The 27,259-nt window shown below is 43.4% G+C and overlaps 1 protein-coding gene across 1 annotated transcript in view; it reads left to right on the top strand.

Moving 5' to 3' along the window:
* The window catches only part of LOC121534851 (CD151 antigen-like), a 56,244-nt gene that overhangs the window by 7,475 nt on the left and 21,510 nt on the right, over nt 1–27,259 (top strand). The window contains exon 3 of the mRNA XM_041841441.2: nt 14,916–15,107. Within this exon, the coding sequence (XP_041697375.1) occupies nt 14,916–15,107 (192 nt within the window). The remainder of the gene's footprint in view (nt 1–14,915; nt 15,108–27,259) is intronic.

Genomic DNA, 27,259 nt, shown 5'->3' with positions numbered 1-27,259 from the left:
ATGAGGCCAATGGTGACTTTAAAACAGTTACAGAGTTTAATGGCTGTGATAGGAGAAAACTGAGGATGGATCAACAACATTGTAGTTACTCCACAATACTAACCTAAATGACAGTGTGAAAAGAAGGAAGCCTGTACAGAATAAAAAATATTCCAAAATGCAAAGACAAAACCCACTAAAAAAAGATGCATTTGCCTGTTTTTTTGTGTGGGTCTAGTGCATTTTAGATTTGAAGAACACCAACTACAGATACACGTACGTGCTTGTTTGAGATCTCAAAGACTAAATTCAAAGTATAATCAGTTTAACAGGTGACAGATTATTTTACTATTGTAACATGCCATGGTGAGAATTATATTGTCCCCATCAGGTGCCCAGGTTTTTGTCTCTGGACCACACAAGATTTAGATTGCTTTGTGCTAAGGCACTTGTCTCTCTCTACATTGGTCAGCTACATCAGTGACCAGGGTGGGATCCTTTCGATACGCCTATGGGGCCTGGGCTCACAAATGCTCCTCGAGAGAAGGGGTAATACTGAAGCATGTGTTGATGACAGTTCTACAGTCTCAGAGGCCCAGGCTTTTTGCATAGATGGTAAAGCTGTCATCTCTGCTACATTGTAGGATTGTGCCCTCCACGGCACTTGATATACATTGATTGGTAGATTACTCTATATTTAGATACCTGAAATACTGCCTGAGACACCTTTGCTATTTGTCTTCATGCTCAATAAATGGTGAAACCCTATTTGTGATGGTGTTTGTTTGAATGTATATGCATGAAACATACTCTACCAGTCAAATGTTTGGACACACCTACTCATTCAAGGGTTTTTCTTTATTTGTACAATTTTCTACATTTTAGATCAATAGTGAAGACATCAAAACTATGAAATAACACATGGAATCATGTAGTAACCAAAAAAGTTTAAACAAATCAAAATATATTTTTTATATTTGAGATTCTTCAAAGTAGCCACCCTTTGCCTTGATGACAGCATTGCGTTTGAGCCAATCAGTTGGTATTTTATTAGGATCCCCATTAGCTGTTGCAAAAACATGAAACATGACATAATACAGAACATTAATAGATAGTTTGGAAATTGCTCCCAAGGATGAATCAGACTTGCGGAGGTCTACAATTTTTTTTCTGAGGTCTTGGCTGATTTTCCCATGATGTTAAGCAAAGAGGCACTGAGTTTGAAGGTAGGCCTTGAAATACATCCACAGGTACACCTCAAATTGACTGAAATTATGTCAATTAGCCTATCAGAAGCTTCTAAAGCCATGACATCATTTTCTGGAATTTTCCAAGCTCTTTAAAGGCAGTCAACTTAGTGTATGTAAACTTCTGACCCAATGGAATTGTGATACAGTGAAATAATCTGTCTGTAAACTATTGTTGGAAAAATTACTTGTCATGCACAAAGTAGATGTCCTAACCGACTTGCCAAAACTATAGTTTGTTAACAAGAAATTTGTGGAGTGGTTGAAAAACAAGGTTTAATGACTCCAACCTAAGTGTATGTAAACTTCCGACTTCAACTGTACGTTTTTTCAACAACAGGTTATGGTCAATAATATCAAAGGCTACACTGAAATCTAACAGTACAGCTCCCACAATCTTCTTATTATCAATTTAATTCAACCAATCATCAGTCATTTGCGTCAGTGCTGTACATGTTGAGTGGCCTCTATAAGCATGCTGAAAGTCTGTTGTTAATTTGTGTACAGAGAAATAACATTGTATTTAGTCAAACACCATTTTTTTCAACAGTTTGCAAGCTTATAGGTCTGCTGTTAGAACCAGTAAAGGCCGCTTTACCACTCTTGGGTAGCGGAATTACTTTGGCTTCCCATCCAGGCCTGAGGACAAATACTTTCCTCTAGGCTCAGATTAAAGATATGACAGATAGGAGTGGCTATAGAGTCAGCTACCATCCTCAGTAGCTTTCCATCTAAGTTGTCAATGCCAGGAGGTTTGTCATTATTGATCGATAACAATAATTTTTCCACCTCTCCCACACTAACTTTACAAAATTCAAACTTGCTATGCTTTTCTTTCATTATTTGTTTTTTATGCATGAATACGATGGCTCACTGTTCATTGTTGGCATTTCCTGCCTAAGTTTGCCCACTTTGTCAATGTAGTAATCATTAAAATAATTGCCAACATCAAATGGTTTTGTGATGAATAAGCCATCTGATTCGATGAATGATGGAGTTGAATTTGTCTTTCTGCCCATAATTTCATTTGAAGTACTGAAGTTTTTTTCCATCATTCTTTATATCATTGATCTTGGCTTCATAATACAGTTTCTTCTTCTTTTTGTTGAATTTAGTCACATTATTTCTCAATTTGCAGTAAGTCAACCAGTCAGATGTGCAGCCAGACTTATTAGCCAATCTTTTTGCCCCAACTCTTTCAACCATATAGATTTTCAATTCCTCATCAAGCCATGGAGCCTTAACATTTCTAACAGTCAGTTTCCTAACAGGTGCATGTTTATCAATAATTGGAAGAAGCAATTTTATACAATGTCAATCAAGTGCGCTCTGGATGCTCCTTATTAATCACATCAGACCAACAAATATTTTTTTTTACATCATCCACATATGAGTCCCAGCAAAATCTTTTGTATGATCTCTTACACTATTTTAGGCCCAGCTGTTGGAACTGGCTTTCCTGGATATAGTCACTATATTGTGATCACTGCATCCAATGGGTACGGATACATCTTTAGAACAAAGTTCTACAGTATTAGTAAAAATGTGATTGATACATATGGATGATCTTGTTCCTGTAGTGTTTGTAAACACCCTGGTAGGTTGATTTAATAACCTGAACCAGATTACAGGCACTGGTACAGTAAGAAGCTTCCTCTTGAGCGGACAGCTTGATGAAAACCAGTCTGGAATTAAAATTTGATTTTTGGGGGGTTTGTATCATTTGATTTACACAACATGCCTACCACTTTGAAGATGGAAAATATTATTTTTGTGTGAAACAAAACTTGAGCATGCATAACTAAAGTCATACTGTGTAGAGCCACCTTTTGCAGCAATTACAGCTGCAATTATCTTGGGGTATGTCTCGAGAAGCTTGGCACATCTAGCCACTGGGATTTTTGCCCATTCTTCAAGGCATAACTGCTCCTGCTCCTTCAAGTTGTATGGGTTCTGCTGGTGTACTGCAATCTTTAAGTCATACCACAGATTCTCAATTGGATTGAGGTCTGGGCTTTGACTAGGCCATTCCAAGACATTTAAATGTTTCCCCTTAAACCACTCGAGTGTTGCTTTAGCAGTATGCTTACGGTCATTGTCCTGCTGGAAGGTGAACCTCCGTCCCAGTCTCAAATCTCTGGAAGACTGAAACCGGTTTCCCTCAAGAATTTCCCTGTATTTAGCGCCATCCATCATTCCTTAAATTCTGACCAGTTTCCCAGTCCCTGCCAATGAAAAACATCCCCACAGCATGATGCTGCCACCACCAAGCTTCACTGTGGGATGGTGTTCTCGGGGTGATGAGAGGTGTTGGGTTTGCGCCAGACATAGCATTTTCTTTGATGGCCAAAAAGCTCAAATTTTAGTCTCATCTGACCAGAGTACCTTCTTCCATATGTTTGGGGAGTGCTTATTTTTTTCTTTAAGCAATGGCTTTTTTCTGGCCACTCTTCCGTAAAGCCCAGCTCTGTGGAGTGTACGGCTTTAAGTGGTCCTATGGACAGATACTACAATCTCCGCTGTGGAGCTTTGCAGCTCCTTCAGGGTTATCTTTGGTCTCTTTGTTGCCTCTGATTAATGCCCTCCTTGCTTGGGCCGTGAGTTTTGATGGACGGCCCTGTCTTGGTAGGTTTGTTGTGGTGCCATATTCTTTCCATTTTTTTATAATGGATTTAATGGTGCTCCGTGGGATGTTCAAAGTTTCGGATATTTTTTTATAACCCAACCCTGATCTGTACTTCTCCACAACTTTGCCCCTGACCTGTTTGGAGAGCTCCTTGGTCTTCTTGGTGCTGCTTGCTTGGTGGTGTTGCAGACTCTGGGGCCTTTCAGAACAGGTGTGTGTATATATACTGAGATCATGTGACGGATCATGTGACACTTAGAATGCACACAGGTGGACTTTATTTAACTAAATATGTGACATCTGAAGGTAATTGGTTGCACCAGATCTTATTTAAGGGCTTCATAGCAAAGGGAGTGAATACATATGCACACACCACTTTTCCGTTATTAATTTTCTATAATCTTTTGAAAAAGTCTTTTTTTTCACTTCACCAATTTGGACTATTTTGTGTATGTCCATTACATGACATCCAAATAAAAATCAATTTAAATTACAGATTGTAATGCAACAAAATAGGAAAAACACCAAGGGGGATGAATACTTTTGCAAGGCACTGTACACTATCAAGTATTTCACACATTATTTAGATACACTGTTCACACTTGTTGGCCTATAGCAACACTCCAAAAGAAAAGGCTTTAGATGTGGCAAGTGAACCTGCAACCACAACACTTCAATAACAATTGACATAAATCTTCTCTAAGCATTACAGGTTATGGCTCTGAATATATATATATATATATATATATATATATATATATACACAGCAACACCTCCCCCATAAGCATTTCTGTCTCTTCTGTAGATCTTATAATCTTGTATTGCTACTGCTGTAGCATCAAATGAATTATCTAAGTGAGTCTCAGAAATTGCTAATATATGAATGTTATCTGATGTTAGCAAGTTAATATCGGCTATTTTCAGCCCTTTCCTGGGTAGATGATCAAAGAAGACATAATACTGAAAAGAGCAAACAAAGCAAGAGAAAAAATATACATTCAGCAGTCAATTGGTGTGTGTGTGTGTGCTGTGGGGTTGAAGCTACGAACGCATAGGCTTGGCTCTCTCATCCCTTCCAGGCTTCTGGAAGGGAGAGTGCACAGTGAGCCTGTCATAGCGGATTTAAACAATGTCCCCACGCTCTCTGGCAGCTTTCATTGCTGGGATAAGTTATTTCCTCTTCTGGCGCACAGCTTCAGGATAGTCCTCATTGAGAAATGATATATACGTTCCTCTCAAGTTCTTGGCTCTTTCCAGAACAGCTACCTTGTCTTGAACCTCAGGAACTTCACCACTATCGGCCTGGGGCTGTCACCTGGGCCGGTGGTGGGTTTTCCAGTCCTGTGGGTGCGCTCCGCCTCAATCTTCCTGTGGTCCATCTTCAATTTCTCAGAGATAATTTCCCTCACTTTGTCCTCAGACTCATGTGGAGATTCTGTAATTCCGTCCACAACCATGTTGTTACGCCTTGATTGTCCCTTGAGATTTATCCGTCATTGTTATCATGGTTATCATTCACACACATCTTGCCATTCTCCTGTTTCAACTCATCGAGCTGACCCTGGGAAAACTGCAAACTGTTCTTTAGTTCCTGGACCTCTCTGGTCAGGTCGTCCATTCTTTTATTAGTTGAATCCACCAGTATTTGGACAAAGCACTTGAAGCTATTTTCTTGTTGTTGTAACAACTGCTTGTAGAACTATTTTTGTTCGTTTAAAAGATCCTTCACGTGTGATAGAGACACACCACTGTCCTCGTAACGGTACTCCTGCCGGCTTTGGTCTTTGTCTTGGTAGCTGGCAACGTAGGTTACGCTGTTAGTCCTCGCAGTACCAGACAGGGCAGGTCACAGGGAAGATTGAAAACAACAAACAGCAGGGATCCAGACAGCCACAAACCCGGGACAATCTGCGGTCCCAGCCACAATGGCTAAACGCGTCGCGGGCTGCATTCAAGCCCTCAAGAAAACCCTTCTAGCTTGATATGCTGATAGCTAGCAGCTAGGCTAGCTGCAACGCCAAATAGCTCCTCAGATCCGTCCCTTGGCCGGCAGGATGACTGGACAGAGACTAGGAATCCCAGCAACTGATGCCAACTGTGTCGCGGGACGCTTTCAAAACAACTAACTTTTCAAAACAACAAATCCGAGCTCTTCCTCGTTGTGTTGTGACAAGGTAGGGGTTAGGGGTATACAGAAGATAGCCCTATTTGGTAAAAGACCAAGTCCATATTATGGCAAGAACCGCTCAAATAAGCAAAGAGAAATGACAGTCCATCATTACTTTAAGACATAACATTTCTTGATGTTCAGTCGCAAAAACCATCAAGCGCTATGATGGAACTGGCTCTCATGAGGACCGCCACAGGAATGGAAGACCCAGAGTTACCTCTGCTGCAGAGGATAAGTTACCAGCCTCAGAAATTGCTGCCCAAATAAATGCTTCACAGAGTTCAAGTAACAGACACATCTCAACATCAACTGTTCAGAGGGGACTGTGTGAATCAGGTCAAATTGCTGCAAAGAAACCACTACTAAAGGACACCAATAAGAAGACGAAACCTGCTTGGGCCAAGAAACACGAGCAATGGACAAATTGTCCTTTGGTCTGGAGTCCAAATTGGTTCCAACCGCCGTGTCTTTATAAGACGCGGTGTTGGTGATCGGATGATCTCCGCATGTGTAGTTCCCACCGTAAAGCATGGAACAGGAGGTGTTATGGTGTGGGGATGCTTTGCTGGTGACACTGTCTGTCATTTATTTAGAATTCAAGGCACACTTAACCAGCATGGCTACCACAGCATTCTGCAGCGATACGCCATCCCATCTGGTTTGGGCTTAGTATCATTTGTTTTTCCACAGGACAATGACTCAACACACCTCCAGGCTGTGTAAGGGCTATTTTACCAAGAAGGAGAGTGATGGAGTGCTGCATCAGATGACCTGGCCTCCATAATCCCCCGACCTCAACCTAATTGAGATGGTTTGGGATGAGTCGGACGGCAGAGTGAAGGAAAAGCAGCCAACAAGTGCTCAGCATATGTGGGAACTCCTTCAAGACTGTTGGAAAAGCATTCCAGGTGAAGCTGGTTGAGAGAATGCCAAGAGTGTGCAAAGCTGTCAAAGGGTGGCTATTTGAAGAATCTCAAATATAAAATATATTTTGATTTGTTTAACACTTTTTTGGTTACTACATGATACCCCCTGATTAGTATGTGTATTTATGTGCCCTCTGTTCCCCATTGTCCTTGGCGATTATTGTCCCATGTCTGTTGGTCTCGTGAGTACCGTGTATTGTGTAGAGGTTACACCTCGCTCTTTATTTGGGTTACATCCCTTTTGTATGTATTGTGATGTCACGAGAGGCTGTGTCCTGGAGGGACGTTACATCCCCCTGAGGTGGCTGCAAACCCAGACAGCTATGGCTCCATCTGCTGGTATGGTCGGGAACTCCAACCCTCTATGGCCAATCTTCCCACGCAGCTGAAACCAATTAGGAGCTGATGAGCTGAAGGTTTGTGGAAGGGAAGAGACACGGTCTCCAGGCTGGGCTCTCTGGAGGACAAGAGTGCTGCACGTCCACTTCCATGAGGAATATAAGGATTTGGAGATACTTACCTTTGGGAAATACTCACCTTTGGATATATGCACCTGTGGGAATACGTGTGGGACATTTGGAAGGACGTTTTGCTGGGTTGGCCACTAGCTGCAACGTGGAAGACAGTAAGACTGGGGAAAAGTTATTTGGGCGAGGGAGAGGTATGATTTTGGATGTGGAAGAGACATCCCTGAACTGTTAGCCCTTAAGAGCCACCAGAGAACAGTATTGTGTTATACTTTCGTTAGTTTCCCAAGACCTTTAATAAAATCCTTGTTTTGGTTGAACCTGGTCTCCTTGCACTACTTGAGCAATCCTGCTGAAAGCTGTGTAGCCTCTCGTGACATCACAGATGGTGGAGAATACAGGCACGCTCAAGCGTTAATAGTGCATGTCAGAGGAGGATACCGAAGGTTTGATCACCCAGTTTTCCAAGTTGGCCGTAGGCTCCCCGCCGACTGAAATGGAGGACATATTGAAAGCCCTTGTTGCTGGCCAGCAAGCCCAGATGCAAGCAACCGTGGCTCTCTTGGAGGAGCAAAAGACAGCCAACCTTCTGAAGGCAGAGGAATTGCAGTTGCAGAGACAGATGGTTGTCCAAAATACCCGCCCAATAAAGGCAAGTGACTTTATATCTAAGATGGGAGCTACCGATGACATTGAGGCATACCTGCATGCATTTGAGGCCACGGCCACTAGGGAAGCCTGGCCCAAGCAACAGTGGGTTGGTCTGTTAGCCCCCTTTCTAACCGGAGAATCGCTGAATGCTGTCCGGGACCTGGGCCCTGACCAGGTTACTGACTATGATGCCCTGAAGTCTGAGATCCTCAGCAGATATGGACTCACAAAGTTTGGTATGGCCCAGCGCTTTCACAGTTGGACCTTCCAACCAGACCAACCTCCTCGGGCGCAGATGCATGAACTTGTCCGAATCGCAAGGAAATGGCTGGATCCGCAGAGGAATGCAGCAGCGGCGGTGGTGGAGGCCGTTGTGGTGGATCGTTACCTACGCGCCCTGCCTTATGAGGCAAAAACGGTTCATCAGTCAACAGGCCTTGACCACGGCTGATCGGACCGTGGAAGCTGTGGAAAAGTACCAGGCCACAGCGGAGATGCTGGAATGCTTCCCGAAAAGACCCCAGGAGGGCGGCCCCACCACAAATGGGAAGAACCCGTCCAAAGGACCCCAAGGTCTCGAACCCAGCCACGTCAGGACTTATCCCGGCTCCAGGGGGAGCCAGAAACCAGGCGGGTCCAAGAAGAGTACACCAGGAGGGGGAAACTCGACAGTGTTACCGGTGTGGGGAGATGGGACATATCTCCTGCCAGTGTGGGAAACCAGCCGATGAACCTATGCCCACTGCGGAGTCCTCCAGCTCAGCACCCACACACCGTTTGCCTCGCTCTTGGGAGTCGTGGATGGCGGCCCAGATCGACCCCCACCTGCCCGGTAACGGTGAATCACCATGATGTGGAGGCCTTACTGGATTCTGGTAGCCGGGCCACCCCTGGTGCGTAAGGATTTGGTGGGCCCAACGTGTCTGACCCCGGGGAAAGTCCTCCCAGTTTCCTGTGTCCATGGGGACACCAGAGAATACCCCATTACTGAACTTACAATGACCAGCACACGGGGAACCATACACACGACGGCGGGGGTGGTTGATTCCCTCCCCGTCCCTGTCCTAATTGGACGAGACTGCCCAGCCTTTTACCCACTCTGGAGAGAGTCTCAGGAGAGGATAACCCCGAGTACCTCGGAAACGGAGAGGCAAGACTCATCCTGGGAAGGCTCCGGTGCAATCCTCCGAATTACTCACTCCCGCCCCGGGCTCTGATAGGGAGGGCAGGTGCCCAGACCGACACAGAGACGGAGCTACAGAATCTGGACAAAGAACTGTCTGGTCTGAAGGGGACCGCTGAGAGGTATCGTTTGTTAAAGCAACAGTTAGACATGAAGACAGAAGAGTTAGATATCCTCCAGGCTAAACTCCAACAGAGCTCCTTCCATAAGCAACAGGAGGAGCTGGAGAGGCTGCGCAGGACCATCGAGGAGTGTGAGGAGACCCTGCGCAGTAGTAAGGAGGTCCAGAAGAAGGCAGAGGAGAAGTACAAGGTGTTGGAGAACAAGATGAAGAATGCGGAGGCAGAGAGAGAGAAGGAACTGAAAGCTGCTCAACAGAAGCTAAACTCTGCTAAAACCAAGGCTGATGCGTTCAGTAAGAAACTCAAGGAGAGACAACAGGAGGCTGAGTCCCTGGTCCTAGAGGTGGAGGAGTTGAAGAGAGAGCAGGCTGGCAAGCACCACGGCAATGCGGACGCCCTCTCCCGGCGTGATGCCTTCTTCGCTGCCTTTACCCCGGCAGGACGTCGGTCCCGAGGAGGGGATGTGTGATGTCACGAGAGGCTGTGTCCTGGAGGGACGTTACATCCCTGAGGTGGCTGCAAACCCAGACAGCTATGGCTCCATCTGCTGGTATGGTGGGAACTCCAACCCTCTATATATATATATATATATATATATATATACAGTTGATGTCAGATGTTTACATACACTTAGGTTGGAGTCATTAAACCTCGTTTTTCAACCACTCCACACATTTCTTGTTAACAAACTATAGTTTTGGCAAGTCGGTTAGGACTACTTTGTGCATGACACAAGTGATTTTTCCAACAATTGTTAACAGACAGATTATTTCACTTATAATTCACTGTATCACAATTCCAGTGTGTCAGAAGTTTACATACACTAAGTTGACTGTGCCTTTAAACAGCTTGGAAAATTCCAGAAAGTGATGTCATGGCTTTAAAAGCTTCTGATAGGCTAATTGACATCATTTGAGTCAATTGAAGGTGTACCTGTGGATGTATTTCAAGGCCTACCTTCAAACTCAGTGCCTCTTTGCTTGACATCATGAGAAAATCAAAAGAAATCAGCCAAGACCTCAGAAAAAAAATTGTAGACCTACACATGTCTGGTTCATCCTTGGGAGCAATTTCCAAATGCCTGAAGGTACCACGTTCATATGTACAAACAATAGAATGCAACTATAAACACCTTGGGACCACGAAGCCGTCATACCGCTCAGGAAGGAGACGCGTTCTGTCTCCTAGAGATGAACGTACTTTGGTGCGAAAAGTGCAAATCAATCCCAGAACAACAGCAAAGGACCCTGTGAAGATGCTGGAGGAAACGGGTACAAAAGTATCTATATCCACAGTAAAACAAGTCCTATATCGACATAACCTGAAAGGCTGCTCAGCAAGGAAGAAGCCACTGCTCCAAAACCGCCATAAAAAATACAGACTACGGTTTGCAACTGCACATGGGGACAAAGATCGTACTTTTTGGAGAAATGTCCTCTGGTCTGATGAAACAAAAATAGAACTGTTTGGCCATAATGACCATCGTTATGTTTGGAGGAAAAAGGGGGTCACTTGCAAGCCGAAAAACACCATCCCTATCGTGAAGCACGGGGGTGGCAGCATCATGCTGTGGGGGTGCTTTGCTGCAGGAGGGACTGGTGCACTTCACAAAATAGATGGCATCATGAGGAAGGAAAATGATGTGGATATATTGAAGCAACATCTCAAGACATCAGTCAGGAAGTTAAAGCTTGGTCACAAATGGGTCTTCCAAATGGACAATGACCCCAAGCATGCTTCCAAAGTTGTGGCAAAATGGCTTAAGGACAACAAAGTCAAGGTATTGGAGTGGCCATCACAAAGCCCTGACCTCAATCCTATAGAAAATGTGTGGGCAGAACTGAAAAGGCGTGTGCGAGCAAGGAGGCCTACAAACATGAGTCAGTTACACCAGCTCTGTCAGGAGGAATCGGCCAAAATTCACCCAACGTATTGTGGGAATCTTGTGGAAGGCTACCCGAAACGTTTGACCCAAGTTAAACAATTTAAAGGCAACGCTACCAAATACTAATTGCGTGTATGTAAACTTCTGACCCACTGGGAATGTGATGAAATAAATAAAACCTGAAATAAATCATTCTCTCTACTATTATTCATAAAATAAAGTGGTGATCCTAACTGACCTAAAACAGGGAATTTTTACTAGGATTAAATGTCAGGAATTGTGAAAAAGTGAGTTTCAATGTATTTGGCTAAGGTGTATGTAAACTTCCGACTTCAACTGTACGTGTTTGTGTTGGGTGGCGTAAATAAAACCCCTAATACGTATTCCTGCGCCTGTCTTCAAATCATTATACAACGTGACAATATGCTTACTTCGATTATGACCTTACACCGATTTAAGATAAGCAGAGTACGGTGTTTACATGACTAATGCCATAACCAGCCTACTGCCATAATCAGTTTAATATCACATTATTAGTGTGCATGTAAACGTACTCATTCACTGAACATTTAGTATTTGAAACTCCAAACATTAGTTTCCCAACTGCTTTTTTTTATAATCCTACAGGCTCTTTATCATTCTCTATTGCTTATATTCCAATGCATCCAACATTATGCATGCCCACCATGGTATTGGCCAGCTGTTATTTGAGGACTCATCTGGTTTAGAAATCAAACTCTGGTTATCTTATTGCAGAGCCCATTGTACAACAGTTTTTAGAGAAGATTTTATTGCAAGGTATAGTATATGTGTAGGTTGTGCCATATGTATTGGCTAATATGCATATGCAGCTGTCATTTTTTAAACCTCCATTCTAGCATACAGTGCATTCGGAAAGTATTCCGACCCCTTCACTTTTTCCACATTTTGTTACGTTACAGCCTTATTCTGAAATTGATTAAATTGTTTTTTTCCTCATCAATCTACATACAATACCCCATAATGACTTTTTGCAAATGTATTAAAAATAAAAAAATAATATCACACTTATATAAGTATTCAGATTCTTTGCTCAGTACTTTGTTGAAGCACCTTTGGCAGCGATTACAGCCTCAAGTCTTCTTGGGTATGACGCTACAAGCTTGGCACACCTGTATTTGTGACCGACCGGCTCGATATCCAGAGCGTTGGTGACTGCAACTGTGCTGCTGGCAACAATTTAACTATGCTTTTTTGCCAACACTTACTGACACCGGCCATATTCAACGGCTGTTGAGGGTTCTTAAATTTGACAGTTATTCTGCACTCTTGCACACTCAGATGAGAGAGCTCTGAAATTGGAGTAGCTAGCCAGATTTACCAGCTACGTCTATCGACAGTTGTCTTTTGTTTAGACATGTAGCAAGCTAGCTAAACAATTAACCATAATCCCAACTCATAACGTTACTACCCTGCATGAATCTGCAGGTGGCTAACCAACCAGGTTCAATGTTAGCTAGCTAACATTAAGCTATAACTAGCAATGCAAATGGCTCGGAGATACGAATAATATAACTACACAGATCATACACGTAATGTTAGCTAGCGAGCCAGCCAGCTAACGTTAGCTACCTAGCTAACAGTACACTTTAACTTGAAATGAAAATGACTTTCTGACTAAATCAGCTAGCTAGACTATCTTTTCTGGATACATGGAAGGACGTTTCTCCCACTCTGTCACAGATGCCATGGTTGCCCTTAGTTTGAAGATACAATCCGGAGACCGGTGTTTTATACAACAGTCTGTGTGTTCTCTTTTCGACTCCGTCTGCATATTTGCAATGAAACGCCAGAATTTTCTCCATCTTCTTAGCTATCATACTCTAATTCCACTGATTTCAAAACTCTTATGCAGTTCTACTACGTGATATCTTTCAAAAAAGCCCCTTTAGAAAGGACAATTCTGCCGTTTGATTGCAAATATGCAGCTATTTTCAGGTCTCCAGAGATGTTCGATCGGGCTCTGGCTGGGCCACTCAAGGACATTCAGAGACTTGTCCCGAAGCCACCCCTGCATTGTCTTGGCTGTGTGCTTAGAGTCGTTGTCCTGTTGGAAGGGGAACTTTCGCCTCAGACTGAGGTCCTGAGCACTCTGGAGCAGGTTTTCATCAAGGATCTCTCTGTACTTTGCTCCGTTCATCTTTCCCTCTCCTGACTAGTCTCCCAGTCCCTGCCACTGAAAAACATCCCCACAGCATGATGCTGCAACCACCATGCTTCACCGTAGGGATAGTGGCAGGATTCCTCCAGACGTGACGCTTGGCATTCAGGCCAAAGAGTTCAATCTTGGCTTCATCAGACCAGAGAATCTTGTTTCTCATGGTCTGAGAGTCCTTTAGGTGCCTTTTGGCAAACTCCAAGCAGGCTTTCATGTGCCTTTTACTGAGGAGTGGCTTCCGTCTGGCCGCTCTACCATAAAGGCCTGATTGGTGGAGTGCTGCAGAGATGGTTGTCCTTCTGGAAGGTTCTCCCATCTCCCTGACCAAGGCCCTTCTCCCCCGTTTGCTCAGTTTGGCCGGGCGGCCAGCTCTAGGAAGATTCTTGGTGGTTACAATCTTCTTCCATTTAAGAATGATGGAGGCCACTGTGTTCTTGGGGACCTTCAATGCTGCAGACATTTTTTGGTACCCTTCCCCAGATCTGTGCCTCGAGTTGTAGAAACATCTCAAGGATGATCAATGGAAACCGGATGCACCTGAGCTGAATTTCGAGTCTCATATCAAAGGGTCTGAATACTTATGTAAATAATTTTTATACATTTGCAAACATTTTGAAAGACCTGTTTTCACTTTGTCATTATGGGGTATTTTGTGTTGATTCATGAGGAAATAATTTAATTTAATCAATTTTAGAATAAGGCTGTAACGTAACAAAATGTGGAGAAAGTTAAGGGGTCTGAATAATTTCCGAATGCACTGTACATGACACACACATCTTTCTATCTACATGCTTTTATTTGGGTTTCTATGCAGATGATATGATTGAATTTTTATTTAAGCCTGCAGCTATTTACTTGAAATGAGACAATCATGCCAAAACATGATTCTAAATTGAATTTACTGACAGAGATAGCTAATGAACACTAGCTTCCTGAGCAGGCACATTGACATTTACAGTATTAGCTGGCTAGGCTAGTCAACTGTAACATTGGCAAGCTTTCAATAGTTACCTCTCCATATGATCAAGACCATTCATATTGCATGCTGCATATTTCAAGTGCATTCGAAAACCGATTATTTATGTTATTTCAGTCTTTGGGAGCTAACGTTAGTTCCTCTTAACACACTGACAGCAGATCAGAGGCTGTGTTTACATCTTAGAAGCAGGCCATTGGCTGCCTTCATCAAGAAGGGTATGTGCAGGAGTTCTAATTGGTTCGAAGTTTAGCAGTTTGCAAATTTACCTGAGAAGACAGTGTTGAAATATACGTTTTCCGAAAAAATTTTGCAAGAATTTAAGGTGCCAACAAATGTTACAGTAATCATAAGAATATTTCATTGTCGTATACAAAACATCAGCTCCTCCCTCGACATAGATCGATCAACTTCAATGTTTTCGGTGTCGGCCCACCACCTACTAGCCTATGTGTCTAATTCTTCCTCTGTACTTTGTCCTCCCAGCTGGCAGGGGGCGTGGTGATGGCGGTGGGCACCTGGACGCTGGTGGAGAAGAGCGACTACATCAGCCTGCTCTCCTCCGCGACCTACGCCGCCTCCGCCTACATCCTGATCCTAGCCGGGGCTATCGTCATGGTGACGGGAGTGCTGGGCTGCTGCGCCACCTTCAAGGAGCAGAGGAGGCTGCTGAGAGTGGTGAGTGGTGACCCTCAATTATGCACAGACGTTTGCATGCACACGCATTCACACAGAAACACGGGTGACACAAGTGGAAATTATGTCACAACCAGGATGCAAACTCCCAATCCTCCATACCGTAACACAACATCAACCTTTATTTGCCATGTGCACAGCATACAACAGGTGTAAAACATTACAGTCAAATTCTTACATTGAGAGCTCTTTCTCAACAATGTAGTGATGATGATGTTGATGACAATAATAATAATAATAATAATAGATAATAATCGAAAATATAATACAAAACACAAGTAAGATATAAGTTGAAGAAACACAAGAATGCAAATAATTTATATACATGTCAGAGCCAGTACCTTATTCAGTGTGCAGGGATACTGGGGTGGTTGAGGTAGGTTTATACATAAAAGTGACTGGTAGTAGGATTATATAAATACTTATGGTAATAGACTAATGGTAATATTTACATGTAAACAGGCGTAATAGTGACCAGTAGCAAGATACAGTAAATAATAATGGTAATGGCAATCAATAAGCAATGAATAGCAGTGTAATGGTCGTAATAAATCTAATCAATAATCATTTTAGCAGCAGCGTAGGTGTGAGGGGGTGTGTGCGTGTAAGTGTGTGGCGTCAGTAATGAGTGTGTGAGTGAGGGTGTTTGTGAGTAAGAGTGACAGTGAAGGTGTGTGTGTGTGTGTGTGTGTCTGAGTGGGTAGAGACCTGGGCATAGTCAGTGTGGATAGGCTGTGGGAGAGGGAAAGCAGTAGTTGTTAGCCATTTCTTGTGGCCAGGGGATAGAAGCTGTTTACGAGTCTGTTGGTCTGTCGGTTGATGCACTGGGACCGCCTGCCGGACGGGAGCATGGAGAACAGTCCATGTCTCAGGTGGCTGGAGTCTTTGGCAATTTTTCGGGCCTTTCTCAGACACCACCTGGCATGTATGTCCTGGATGACTGGGAGATCACCCCCAGTGATGCGCTGGGCCGTTCGCACCACCCTCTGTAGGGCCTTCCGGTCGATGGCGGTGCAGTTGCCATACCAGACGGTGTTACAACCAGTCAGGATGCTCTCGATGGTGCAGCTGTAAAAGTTCCTGAGGATCTGAGGGGCCATGCCAAATCGTGTCAGCCTCCTGAGGGAGAAGAGGCACTGCCTTGCCTTCTCCAGGATGTACTGGTGTGAGTGGACCATGTTAAGTCCTCAGTGATGTGTACACAGAGGAACTTGAAGCTCTTGATCCTCTCCACTGCGGCCCTGTGGATGGGTGTGTACACCCCCACTGTTTCCTGTAGTCCATAATCAGCCCCTTGGTCTTGCTGACGTTGAGAGAGAGGTCTCTGACCTCCTCCTTGTAGGCTGTCTCATCGCCGATGGTGGTCAGGCCTACCACCATCGTGTCGTCAGCAAACTTGATGATGGAGTTGTAGTCGTGCGTGGACACACAGTCGTGGGTAAACAGGTAGTACAGGAGGGGGCTAAGCACACACCCCAGGGCAGCCACATGTTGAGGGTCAGCATGGCAGAGGTGTTGTTACTTGGGCTGTTGCGGTGACCGCATATGTTTTAATAAGGTTTGAATCACAACTAAAGTGGCCAAATAACTTCTTAAAATTAAGCACATTAATCTGCTTTATAGGGGTGTATTGCCTAACTGGCATACATAAGCAGTGCGTGAGTTTCAAGTTTGGGGAAGATAATTTTCACCATAAAAAGCACCTTTATAATAAAAGCATTACATGCATAATTGCATTTGCGGTCACTTTTGATAATGGTGTTTTCAGCTAATGGAACATTCGCGCTTATAGCCTACTACCATGTGTGCATTGCTGCGCTTATAATGTGAAGAAAGCTAAACGTTCTGATCTGTTGGGTCAGCCACATTGCGTAAAAATGTTTTTTGATGCCAGTGGATCTATCACATCCCACAACTGTCCCAGACTATGTTTGGAATATTTGTTTCTTGCACAGAATAGAATAGGTCGACCTTTGTACTATGGGGGATAGTAGATTGACATAGGCTAGTGCTTTTGCTGTTCGTTAGGCCTACTCATGTTGTTGGCTGACGATAAGTAAATGTGGACAGTTCTTCCAATATCTTCAATATGCACCTTGGAATTGGGACAAGCGCAGTTGCGTCCCCGATGTGTCTGTCTTCACTTGTAGCCTGTGAGAAAGACCCGATCACGTGATGGAGAGCGCAGCACTCAGGGAGAAGGGCACAACGGCCACTGGCCGCAAAAGGCATGGATTTCTTTAAGGTGCATTACGGCCACACAAAGGGGATGCCGCCATGAAATTCTAGGCATTATCAAGTGCTTGCCAAATTGTAAATGAGTGACTGATGTAGTGTGTACAGCCTGCGCAAAAAACAAAGCAGAGCTCATGCCTTTTCAAGCAACTTTTTTCAAATCATCATTAGTCACATCATGCAGCCTTACAATGTATTAAAAATCAAAACATATAGCCCAACATTTGTAGAACAACTTAAGTTACATGAATAACTCTAAATTAAGCATATAGGAATGGCCATTTCTTTGTTAACCGCTCAACACAGAATAGCCGCATGTGCGCACTCCCTCAAATCGTTTGGAGAAAATATCCTTTCTATTTTATTCAGCTTTGTTCAATTGTATTGTTCAGCTTTGTTCAATTGTATTGTTCATACTATAAAATAATGCCACGGAATTCTAAGCAAATCTTGTCTGCTAAATTAACTAGTGTAGCCCACAGTCATTTGGCATAGCCAAATCAGGTCCTAACATAAAGGACAACTCAGAGTATGCTATTCTGTTCTTCTGAAATAGACTACATTTTCTTCATATCATGCTTCTTTAGACCTGTCTAAAATAAATAATGGATTTATTGTGAAGGTGTAGGCTGTATTACATGGATTTAATAGACTTTTTAAAATGTAGATGTGCTAAAGGTCAGCATCAGTGGCTTGTAGGCTATGTGGCGCAGTGGTCTAAGGGCTCCCGAGTGGCGCAGTGGTCTAAGGCACTGCATCTCAGTGCTTGAGGCATAACTACAGACCCCCTGGTTCGATTCCAGGCTGTATCACAACCGGCCGTGATTGGGAGTCCCATAGGGCGGCGCACAATTGGCCCAGCGTCGCCTGGGTTTGGCCGGTGTAGGCCGTCATTGTAAATAATAATTTGTTCTTAACTGACTTGCCTAGTTAAATAAAGGTAAAAATAAAATGTGTGGAAGCCAGGAGATGCTAAATGTGTTTGTTAATTAACGATCAATTACTGTGAGACCAACAGTTATTTGCTTGACAATCACCGGCTGACGAAATTTCGTGACCGCCACAGCCCGTCAGGAAGTCGGCCCGTCAGGAAGTCCAGGATCCAGTTGCGGAGGGAGGTGTTCAGTCCCAGGGTCCCGAACTTGGTGACGAGCTTGGAGGGCACTATGGTGTTGAACATTGAGCTGTAGTCGATGAACAGCATCCTCACATAGGTATTCCTCTTGTCCAGGTGGGAGAGGGCAGTGCAATTGAGACTACATCGTCTGTAGACGAGCAGTATGCAAATTGGAGTGGGTCTAGGCTGTCTGGGATGATGGAGTTGATGTGTGCCATGACCAGCCTTTCAATGCAATTCATGATTACAGATATGAGTGCTACAGGGCAGTAGTCATTGTGGCAGGTAGCCTTATAATTCATAGTAACAGGAATGATGGTGGTCAGCTTGACATATGGGGACTGGGACAAGGACAAAATGACACTGAAGATGCCTGCCAGCTGGTCTTTGCATGCTCTGAGAATGCGCCCTGGAATACCGTCCGGCCCCACGGCCTTGCCAGTGTTGACCAGATTAAAAGCCTTACTCACGTTGGCTTCGGAGAACGAGATCACCCGTTCTTCTGGGACGGCGGGATCCCTTGAGTTCGTCTGGTAGAGAGGCATCTTTGGGCAGATCACGGCTAGGTCTTCTTTTGTTATCCGTAATGGACTGTAGCCCCTGCCACGTGTCGAGCGTCGGAGCCGGTGTAATAGGATTCCACCTTGTTCCTATATTGTCCTTTTGCCTGTTTGATGGCTCTGCGGATGTCGAACCTGGACTTCTTGTACACGTTCGTGTCCTCAGCCGTAGCCTCGGGGTTGGCTGCGATAGCCCTGTGTGCGGTAGCTCTGTCCTTTAGTTTAGCACGTACATCTGTGTTAATCTACGGCTTTTGATTGGGGAAGTATCAAACCTTCACTGTGGGGACAACGTCAGCGATGCATTTCCTTATGAAGCCATTGACAGAGGTGGTTAGCTCGTTGATGCTATCGGTGGAGTCCCGGAATATATTCCAGTCAGCGCTAGCAAAGCAGTCCTGCATCATAGCCTCTGCTTCGGTGGACCATTTCTCTACGGAGCGCATCACGGGTACTTCCTGTTTGAGCTTCTGTTTGTAAACAGTAAGCAGGAGTATAGAGTAATGATCTGATTTGCTGAAAGGGGGATGAGGGAGGGCCTTGTATGCTTGCTTGTGGGTTGAGTAACAGTGGTCTAGGACTATATATCGCCCCTAGTGGCGAAGAAGAAGTGTTGATAGAAGTTAGGCATCACCTGTCTTAGTGACAAGGAATTAAAATCACTGGTAACAAGAAAAGCTGCCTCTGGGTGCATGGTTTCCTGTTTGTTTATAGCCTCGAACAGTTTAAGTGCCAACTTGTTGTTGTCCTGAGGTGGAATACTGTATATACAGCAGTCACGATAACAGATGCAAACTTTCTTGGGAGGTAGAAGGGTCGTCATTTGACCATCAGGTATTCCAAGACAGGTGAACAATGGGTGAAGACTGAACAACATTTGTTGTTGATGAAAAGACATACTCCTCCCCCTCCGCTATCGGAGGTCATCCATCTTATTACCAAGTGACTTATTGGCCAATAGAATGGAGGGAAGTGGTGCCCGGTTTTCCCTTCGCCTTAGTTTCATCAGGACGCCCGCTTTCCTGACTTTTTCTCGCCAGCGTTTCCTCCTGGGTAGCCTGAAGATTGGGTCGTAGGAATACAAAGAGCCCAGGGCAGATGAGTCAAAGTTGAAGCCTGAATTGAGGTTAGTAACTGCCCATCTGGTGTTCAAAAGTTATTGTCGGTCATAAGAAATGATAGTGGATAACTCCGGTAAGAGACATGTAGACCCTTCAGCCATCGGAGAGGTGCGTCAACTGCTGAAGCTAATCTGCAAACTCCTAGAATAGGCATAAGCCAATGTATTGGACCTTATCAGAAAACATTCATTCTATAAGCTAAAAGAGAAATGAGTTTCACATTCTGAAATGACATGTAGATATAGTCAACACTTGCCATATATGTTATAAGTTTCTTGTTGACTATTTATATAATTTGTCTTTCCTGCTACTGATGAATGCTCTTAGTTGAAACACACACAGCACAACATTTACTCTTGTGTTGGGCGTGGTTGGTGCGCTTAGTCTAACTATTGTGGGGGTGCATCAACCACACACATAATACAAGACACATACCTTACTGGAAAAAACACACGCACACCCACCAGCACCCCCCACCCCCCCCACACACACACAAACACTTCACAACCCTTTTATTATTGTATTTATTTATTTCACACACACACCACAAACTTTTTTTTTAATGATTATTCCACACACACTTTATTTTTTTTTTTTTTTATTTAATTGTATTATTATTATTTTTTAAATTATTACACACACAAACTTTATTTATTTAGTTTATAGTTGGTTGTCCTGTTCTTATTTTTATCTTTTTTCTATCTAAATAATATATATATACATCCTTCTAACCCTTACTTTTTCATACATTACAGCCTTATTCTAAAATGATTAAATAAACAAATCTTTTACCACTATCCCATAATGACAAGCAAAAGGTTTTTTTTTATAATAATATTCAGACCCATTCTATTACTCCTTGTTATTTTGATTTAAGGCACACACCTGTCTATATAAGGTCCCACAGTTGACAGTGCATGTCAGAGCAAAAACCAAGACATGAGGTCGAAGGAATTGTCCGTAGATCTCCGAGACAGGATTGTGTCGAGGCACAGATCTGGGGAAAGGTACCAAAACATTTCTGCATCATTGAAGGTCCCCAAGAACACAGTGGCCTCCATCATTCGTTAAATGGAAGAAGTTTGGAACCGCCCGGCCAAACTGAGCAGTCGGGGGAGAAGGGCCTTGGTCAGGGAGGTGACACTGACAGAGCTCCAGAGTTCCTCTGTGGAGATGGGAGAACCTTCCAGAAGGACAACCATCTCTGCAGCACTCCACCAATCAGGCATTTATGGTAGAGTGGCCAGACGGAAGCCACTCCTCAGTAAAAGCAACATGACAGCCCGTTTGGAGTTTGCCAAAAGGCACCTGAAGACTCTCAGACTGAGAAACAAGATTATCTGGTCTGATGAAACCAAGATGAACTCTTTGGCCTTAATGCCAAGCATCACGTCTGGAGGAAACCTGGAACCATCCCTACGGTGAAGCATTGTGGTGCTGTGGGGATGTTCTTCAGCGGCAGGGGAGACTAGTCAGGATCGAGGCAAAGATGAACGGAGCAAATTACAGAGAGCTCCATGATGAAAACCTGCTCCAGAGCGCTCAGGACCTCAGACTGGGGCGAAGGTTCACCTTCCAACAGGACAACGACCCTAAGCACACAGCCAAGACAATGCACGAGTGGCTTCGGGACAAGTCTCTGAATGTCCTTGAGTGTTCCAGCCAGAGCCCGGACTTGAACCCGATCGAACATCTCTGGTGAGACCTGAAAATAGCTGTGTAATGACGCCCCCCATCCAACCTGACAGGTGTGTCAAGCTTGTAACGTCATACCCAAGAAGACTCAAGGCTTTAATCGCTGCCAAAGGTCCTTCAACAAAGTACTGAGTAAAGGGTCTGAATACTTACACTACTGGTCAAAAGTTTTAGAACACCTACTCAGTCAAGTGTTTTTCTTTATTTTTACTATTTTTTACATTGTAGAATAATAGTGAAGACAACAAAACTATGAAATAACACATATGGAATCATGTAGTAACCAAAAAAGTGTTAAACAATTCAAAATATATTTAATATTTGAGATTCTTCTGGTAGCCACCCTTTGCCTTGATGTGAAAGTTTTGTTAGTTTTTTACACATTTGCAAAAAAATCTAAAAACCTGTTTTTGCTTTTTCATAATGGCGTATTGTGTGTAGATTGAAGAGGGGGGAAAAAAACAATGTTATCAATTTTAGAATAAGGCTGTAACGTAACAAAATTTGGAAAAGGTCAAGGGGTCTGAATACTTTCCGAATGCACTGTATATACTTATATGAAGTTAGATAAATAACTATTAGTTCTTGGAATATCCAGGGCTTGTACTCCTGTGCCTTAGGTCTTAAGACCACAAACCCATATTTTCTTAACAACACCAAAGGTCAAGACATAATAATACTTCTAGAATCATGTCATGGTGATATAGATACTCAATATCCTTCAGGATATAGGGAAATTCTACTTTCATCATAAAACATAAAACAGGGCAAGGACTCGGGAGGAATGATCATATGGTATAAATAGGACCTTTCACAGAGCCAAATCAAAAGGGTAAAACTCAACAAAGGAACAATCCTTATTGACAATAATTTATATATAGGTGCGGTATATGCTTCTCCCTGATGATAATTGCCAAAGAGTGACCAACCAGTTTTGAAGCTGAGGGAAATGTGCTTTTGTGTGGGGATTGTAATGCTAGAACAGGTTCTGAACCTGAATGTGTAAACCCTGAGGGTAATAGACATACTGTATATTTGGACATCCCTCCTTATACCCGATTCCCATCACTAGCAATAGAAATTGCCCTGACCAGGTAGGAGAAAAAAATGGAAAGGCGTTAGTGCATCTCTTTATTTAGATCTTTATCAAATAGAAAACATCACCAACCACAAGATAGAGACATTCGGCAACAATATTGTGACACATTGAAAGAATACAAACAAAACCTAAGATGTAAGAAACGGAAGCATTTTGAGAACACTGAAAGAGGTTGAAGACTCCATTGATGAAAACCAGTTCTGGGAGAAATGGAATGGTCTAAACGGAAAACAGAGAAATGACCTAGCCATTCAAAATGGCAACATTAGGAAAGATCCGTTTGAAAGTCTCTATGGAATAATATAATCAGAAGACCTTACTTTAAACCAAAAAAATATGCAAGACAAATTCAGCTACCTAGAACACACAATTATAAAACAACCAGAACCGAATTGACTACCAAATTACACAGGCTGAACCTTCGAAGAAAATACAAAGCCTTAAATCTGGAAAGCCATGTGGCCCTGACAGCATCAGGAATGAAATGCTTAAACACAGTATTCCTGAGCTGCAAGATGCCTTATTAAAACTATTCAACCTGGTTTTGGAGAGTGGCTGCTTCCCTATTTGACATCATAAAATCTATTTACTTGAACAACACACAGTATTAAACAGAACAATAAAAGAACAGAGTGTTTTGCACAAGGATGATGGGTGAGACAAGGGTGCAGTTTAAGTCAAACCCTATTCAATGTCTACATCAATGAACTAGCAGTGTTGTTGGACCGATCTGCAGCCCCTGGACTCAAAGATGAGGAGCTCAGACTCCTTCTCTACGCAGATGACCTTGTCCTTCAAATTAGACACTCCTTCAAATTACAAAATACCATGGTTGACCATGCCCAATGGTACCTAGGACAAAAAAACAAGTGCCTCTGGTGGATTTGTTCTGGCAGTGAAGATTCTCAAAAGTAAATATTCCTATCCAAATGTGGTGCAAAATATTCAGTTACCAATTGCACTATATGGAAGCGAGGTTTGGGGTCCAACCTGTTATTACGATTATAAGCATTGGGAGAAATACCCAATAGAAAATCTACATACAGAATTCTGCAGAATTATCCTAAATATCCAAAATAAAGTACCAAATAATGCATGCAGAGGGGAACTCGGACGATTCCCTTTCATTGTAAATATAAAGAAAAGGACACAAACATTTTGGCACCATTTGAAATTAAGCCCCAAAACATCCTTACATTTCAAAGCACTGGAAACCCAAGAGCTCAACCCTGAAAAGAGTCCCCTATGTCAGCTGTTAAAAACACTAAACAGCCCTATTATCCGAACACACAGGGAAATCAATCAAAATGTTACAGAAATGAAAACCTCCAACAAAAACACAGAATAAACTAAATTGCTCAAAAGAGAATACAAATTGGCAGAATATCTCTACTCTGTCAGAGATACAAAATAGAGACAGATCCTGACAAAATACAGGCTATTTGACCACCAATTGGGTATAGAAAGAAAAAGAGAGACACAAAAAGACATGGTTACCCAAAGAGGAGCGTCTATGTGGTCACTGCACGACAGGGGAGGTAGAGACAGAGATGCACTTTTTCCTCTACTGTGAGAAATACTCCCAAATAAGAATATTTTTTCAAGAACATTTCTCAACCAATTCCCAAGTTCTGTGCATTTACTAATAACATAAAACTGGTGATTATTCTGGGTGAGGGAGAAACCACAAATACTGTATTACTGCCATATATGTATATGATTGCCATAGCCTGAGGGACATCCCATGACCATTAATTCCTTGAAGTATTTACATTGTATATAACGTACAAGTAATCCATAGTGTAACCATCAACCTTATTTTTATTTAATTATGTTTATTGACGGAAGATTACACAATACAACAGCAGTAGTGTTGTACCTGTATACATGATTATATGTACTATTATTATTACTACTGAAATGAACTGCATTTCATTATCCTCATTGCATTGTACTTTATTTACTGAAATGTACCACTATATTGCTTTGGCAATGTTGACAAATTGTCTTTTCATGCCAATAAAGGGGGGAGGAGGAGGAGGAGGAGGAGGAGGAGGAGGAGGAGGAGGAGGAGGAGGAGGAGGAAGAGGGAGAGGGAGAGAGCACACTCACAGAAGGAGAGCTCAGAAGGAGAGAGAGCACACTCACAGAAGGAGAGCTCAGAAGGAGAGAGAGTGCTCACGGAAGGAGGGGTCTGGCATGAGCACAGTCCATTGTTCTGGGGCAGAATTGACAGAGAGGTGGCACAGAGAGTGGAGGGAAACTGTTTTCCTTCCAAACAGACACAATTTATAACACTGGCTGAGTCAGAAAACCCCAGAGGCAATGAACGGAGAAACTGACCTCATACTCTCACTGGCTAGAGCCCTACAAGGCTGAACTGTGCTGGAAGCAGAGGCAAACTTAAAGGGGTAGTGCACCCAACTGACATAATTTGTTTTTCTTTTCCTCACCTTTTGAAGAAATTCAATGTGAATGGGTCATGAATGACTGTCATTTACAATAACACTTTCATTACTTAGCCTGTGGTGGCCATAGCTAACATTCGCATTGATTACTCTAAAGCAATAGGTGGTAAGGTGCCCTTGTCTCAGAATGAGAAGAATACCCTGTAGACTTTCTTTTAGACATGGTGCAAATCATTTTAGGTCGGTGACGAACAGAACTAGGTAAACGAAGCCTGTATGGTGTGTCTGGTTTTGGCATGCAATGATCTGCATGCCAAAATTTGAATTCAAGTGATATCTAGGTATTCACATAAGATTCAAGTGATATCTAGGTATTCACATTGTTTTCCATATCAAATTGAACATGGAATTTTGAGGAAACCAATACTAAAACCTCAATGAGTTTAGTTATTTAGTAATAATAGGATCTCTATCCAGTCCTTACCCTGACCTTTTTGAGCATTATATTCCTTAGTGAAGGGACAAGGGAGAAGTAGTTGAAACGGCCTAATCCAGTATTATTCATTCACATTAGGTAAGGTTTCTCAAACTATTTTGTAATCAGCTCCTGTTCTAGATGGGCCTCTACTGTATGTCCACTTTTGATCCCAAACATATGCTGTGGCTTTTGTGTGCAAGTGTGTGTGTGTGTGTGTGTGTGTGTGTGTTGGAATGCAGAGTGCATCCCAAAGAGTTAAGATTAGGCCGATGAATCATGCTGAAGGAATTAATTAATCAGGAGGGAGGGAGGGTAGAGATGGTTAGGAAGGAAAAGCGAGAAGAGGGGTGTGTGTGTTTGTGTGTGAGTAACTTAACCCTGGCAACAAGGGGCGAGAAGACTGCTGTCGAATCTGTGTGAACTACCTCCGATGTCTTGCCTCAGCAGATTCATCCAGTTGCCGAATGCAAAGGAAGACCTTCCTACAGCGCACGGTGGGGAGGAAGCGCTCACACCTCCCTCCGATGTAACGTCCTAGTGTACGCAAGTCTGCGGTGGGAACCTCACCGACAGGTCTTGCTCTAAGATCAGCCTCGTCAAAATATACCCAACAGGCTACCGAGATAGAGCAGTGACATTCTATGCCATCCTCGACGAGCAAAGCAACAGATCATTGCCTCCCGAGTGGCGCAGTGGTCTAAGGCACTGCATCGCAGTGCTATCTGTGCCACTAGAGATCCTGGTTCGAATCCAGGTTCTGTCATAGCCGGCCGCGACTGGGAGACCCATGGGGCGGCGCACAATTGGCCCAGCGTCGTCCAGGGTAGGGGAGGGAATGGCCGGCAGGGATGTAGCTCAGTTGGTAGAGCATGGCTTTTGCAACGGCAGGGTTGTGGGTTCGATTCCCACGGGGGGCCAGTATGAAAAATTATAATAATAATAAAAAAATAATGTATGCACTGCAAGTGTGTGTGTGTTGGAATGCAGAGTGCATCCCAAAGAGTTAAGATTAGGCCGATGAATCATGCTGAAGGAATTAATTAATCAGGAGGGAGGGAGGGTAGAGATGGTTAGGAAGGAAAAGCGAGAAGAGGGGTGTGTGTGTGTGTGTGTGTGTGAGTAACTTAACCCTGGCAACAAGGGGCGAGAAGACTGCTGTCGAATCTGTGTGAACTACCTCCGATGTCTTGCCTCAGCAGATTCATCCAGTTGCCGAATGCAACTGGATGAATCTTGACGAAAGGTAATGTTGTTGAAAGCCTGGGCAGAGGCTAAGTGCAGGCACATCTTTTCTAATGTTGCTTTCTGGGGGAGGAGTGTCAGCATGGAGTGTGTGTGTGTGTGTATGTGTGGCGCGATGAGCAGTGCTTATGCTGTCTACCTAGTGAGCTAGGTTTGCCACTGGAGCAGTGACTGTCTGA

This window comes from Coregonus clupeaformis, chromosome 21 (assembly GCF_020615455.1).
Source record: "Coregonus clupeaformis isolate EN_2021a chromosome 21, ASM2061545v1, whole genome shotgun sequence".
Classification (NCBI taxonomy): domain Eukaryota; kingdom Metazoa; phylum Chordata; class Actinopteri; order Salmoniformes; family Salmonidae; genus Coregonus; species Coregonus clupeaformis.
The sequence above is the reverse complement of the archived record's forward strand: the minus strand, read 5'-3'. Positions and strand labels throughout refer to the sequence as shown.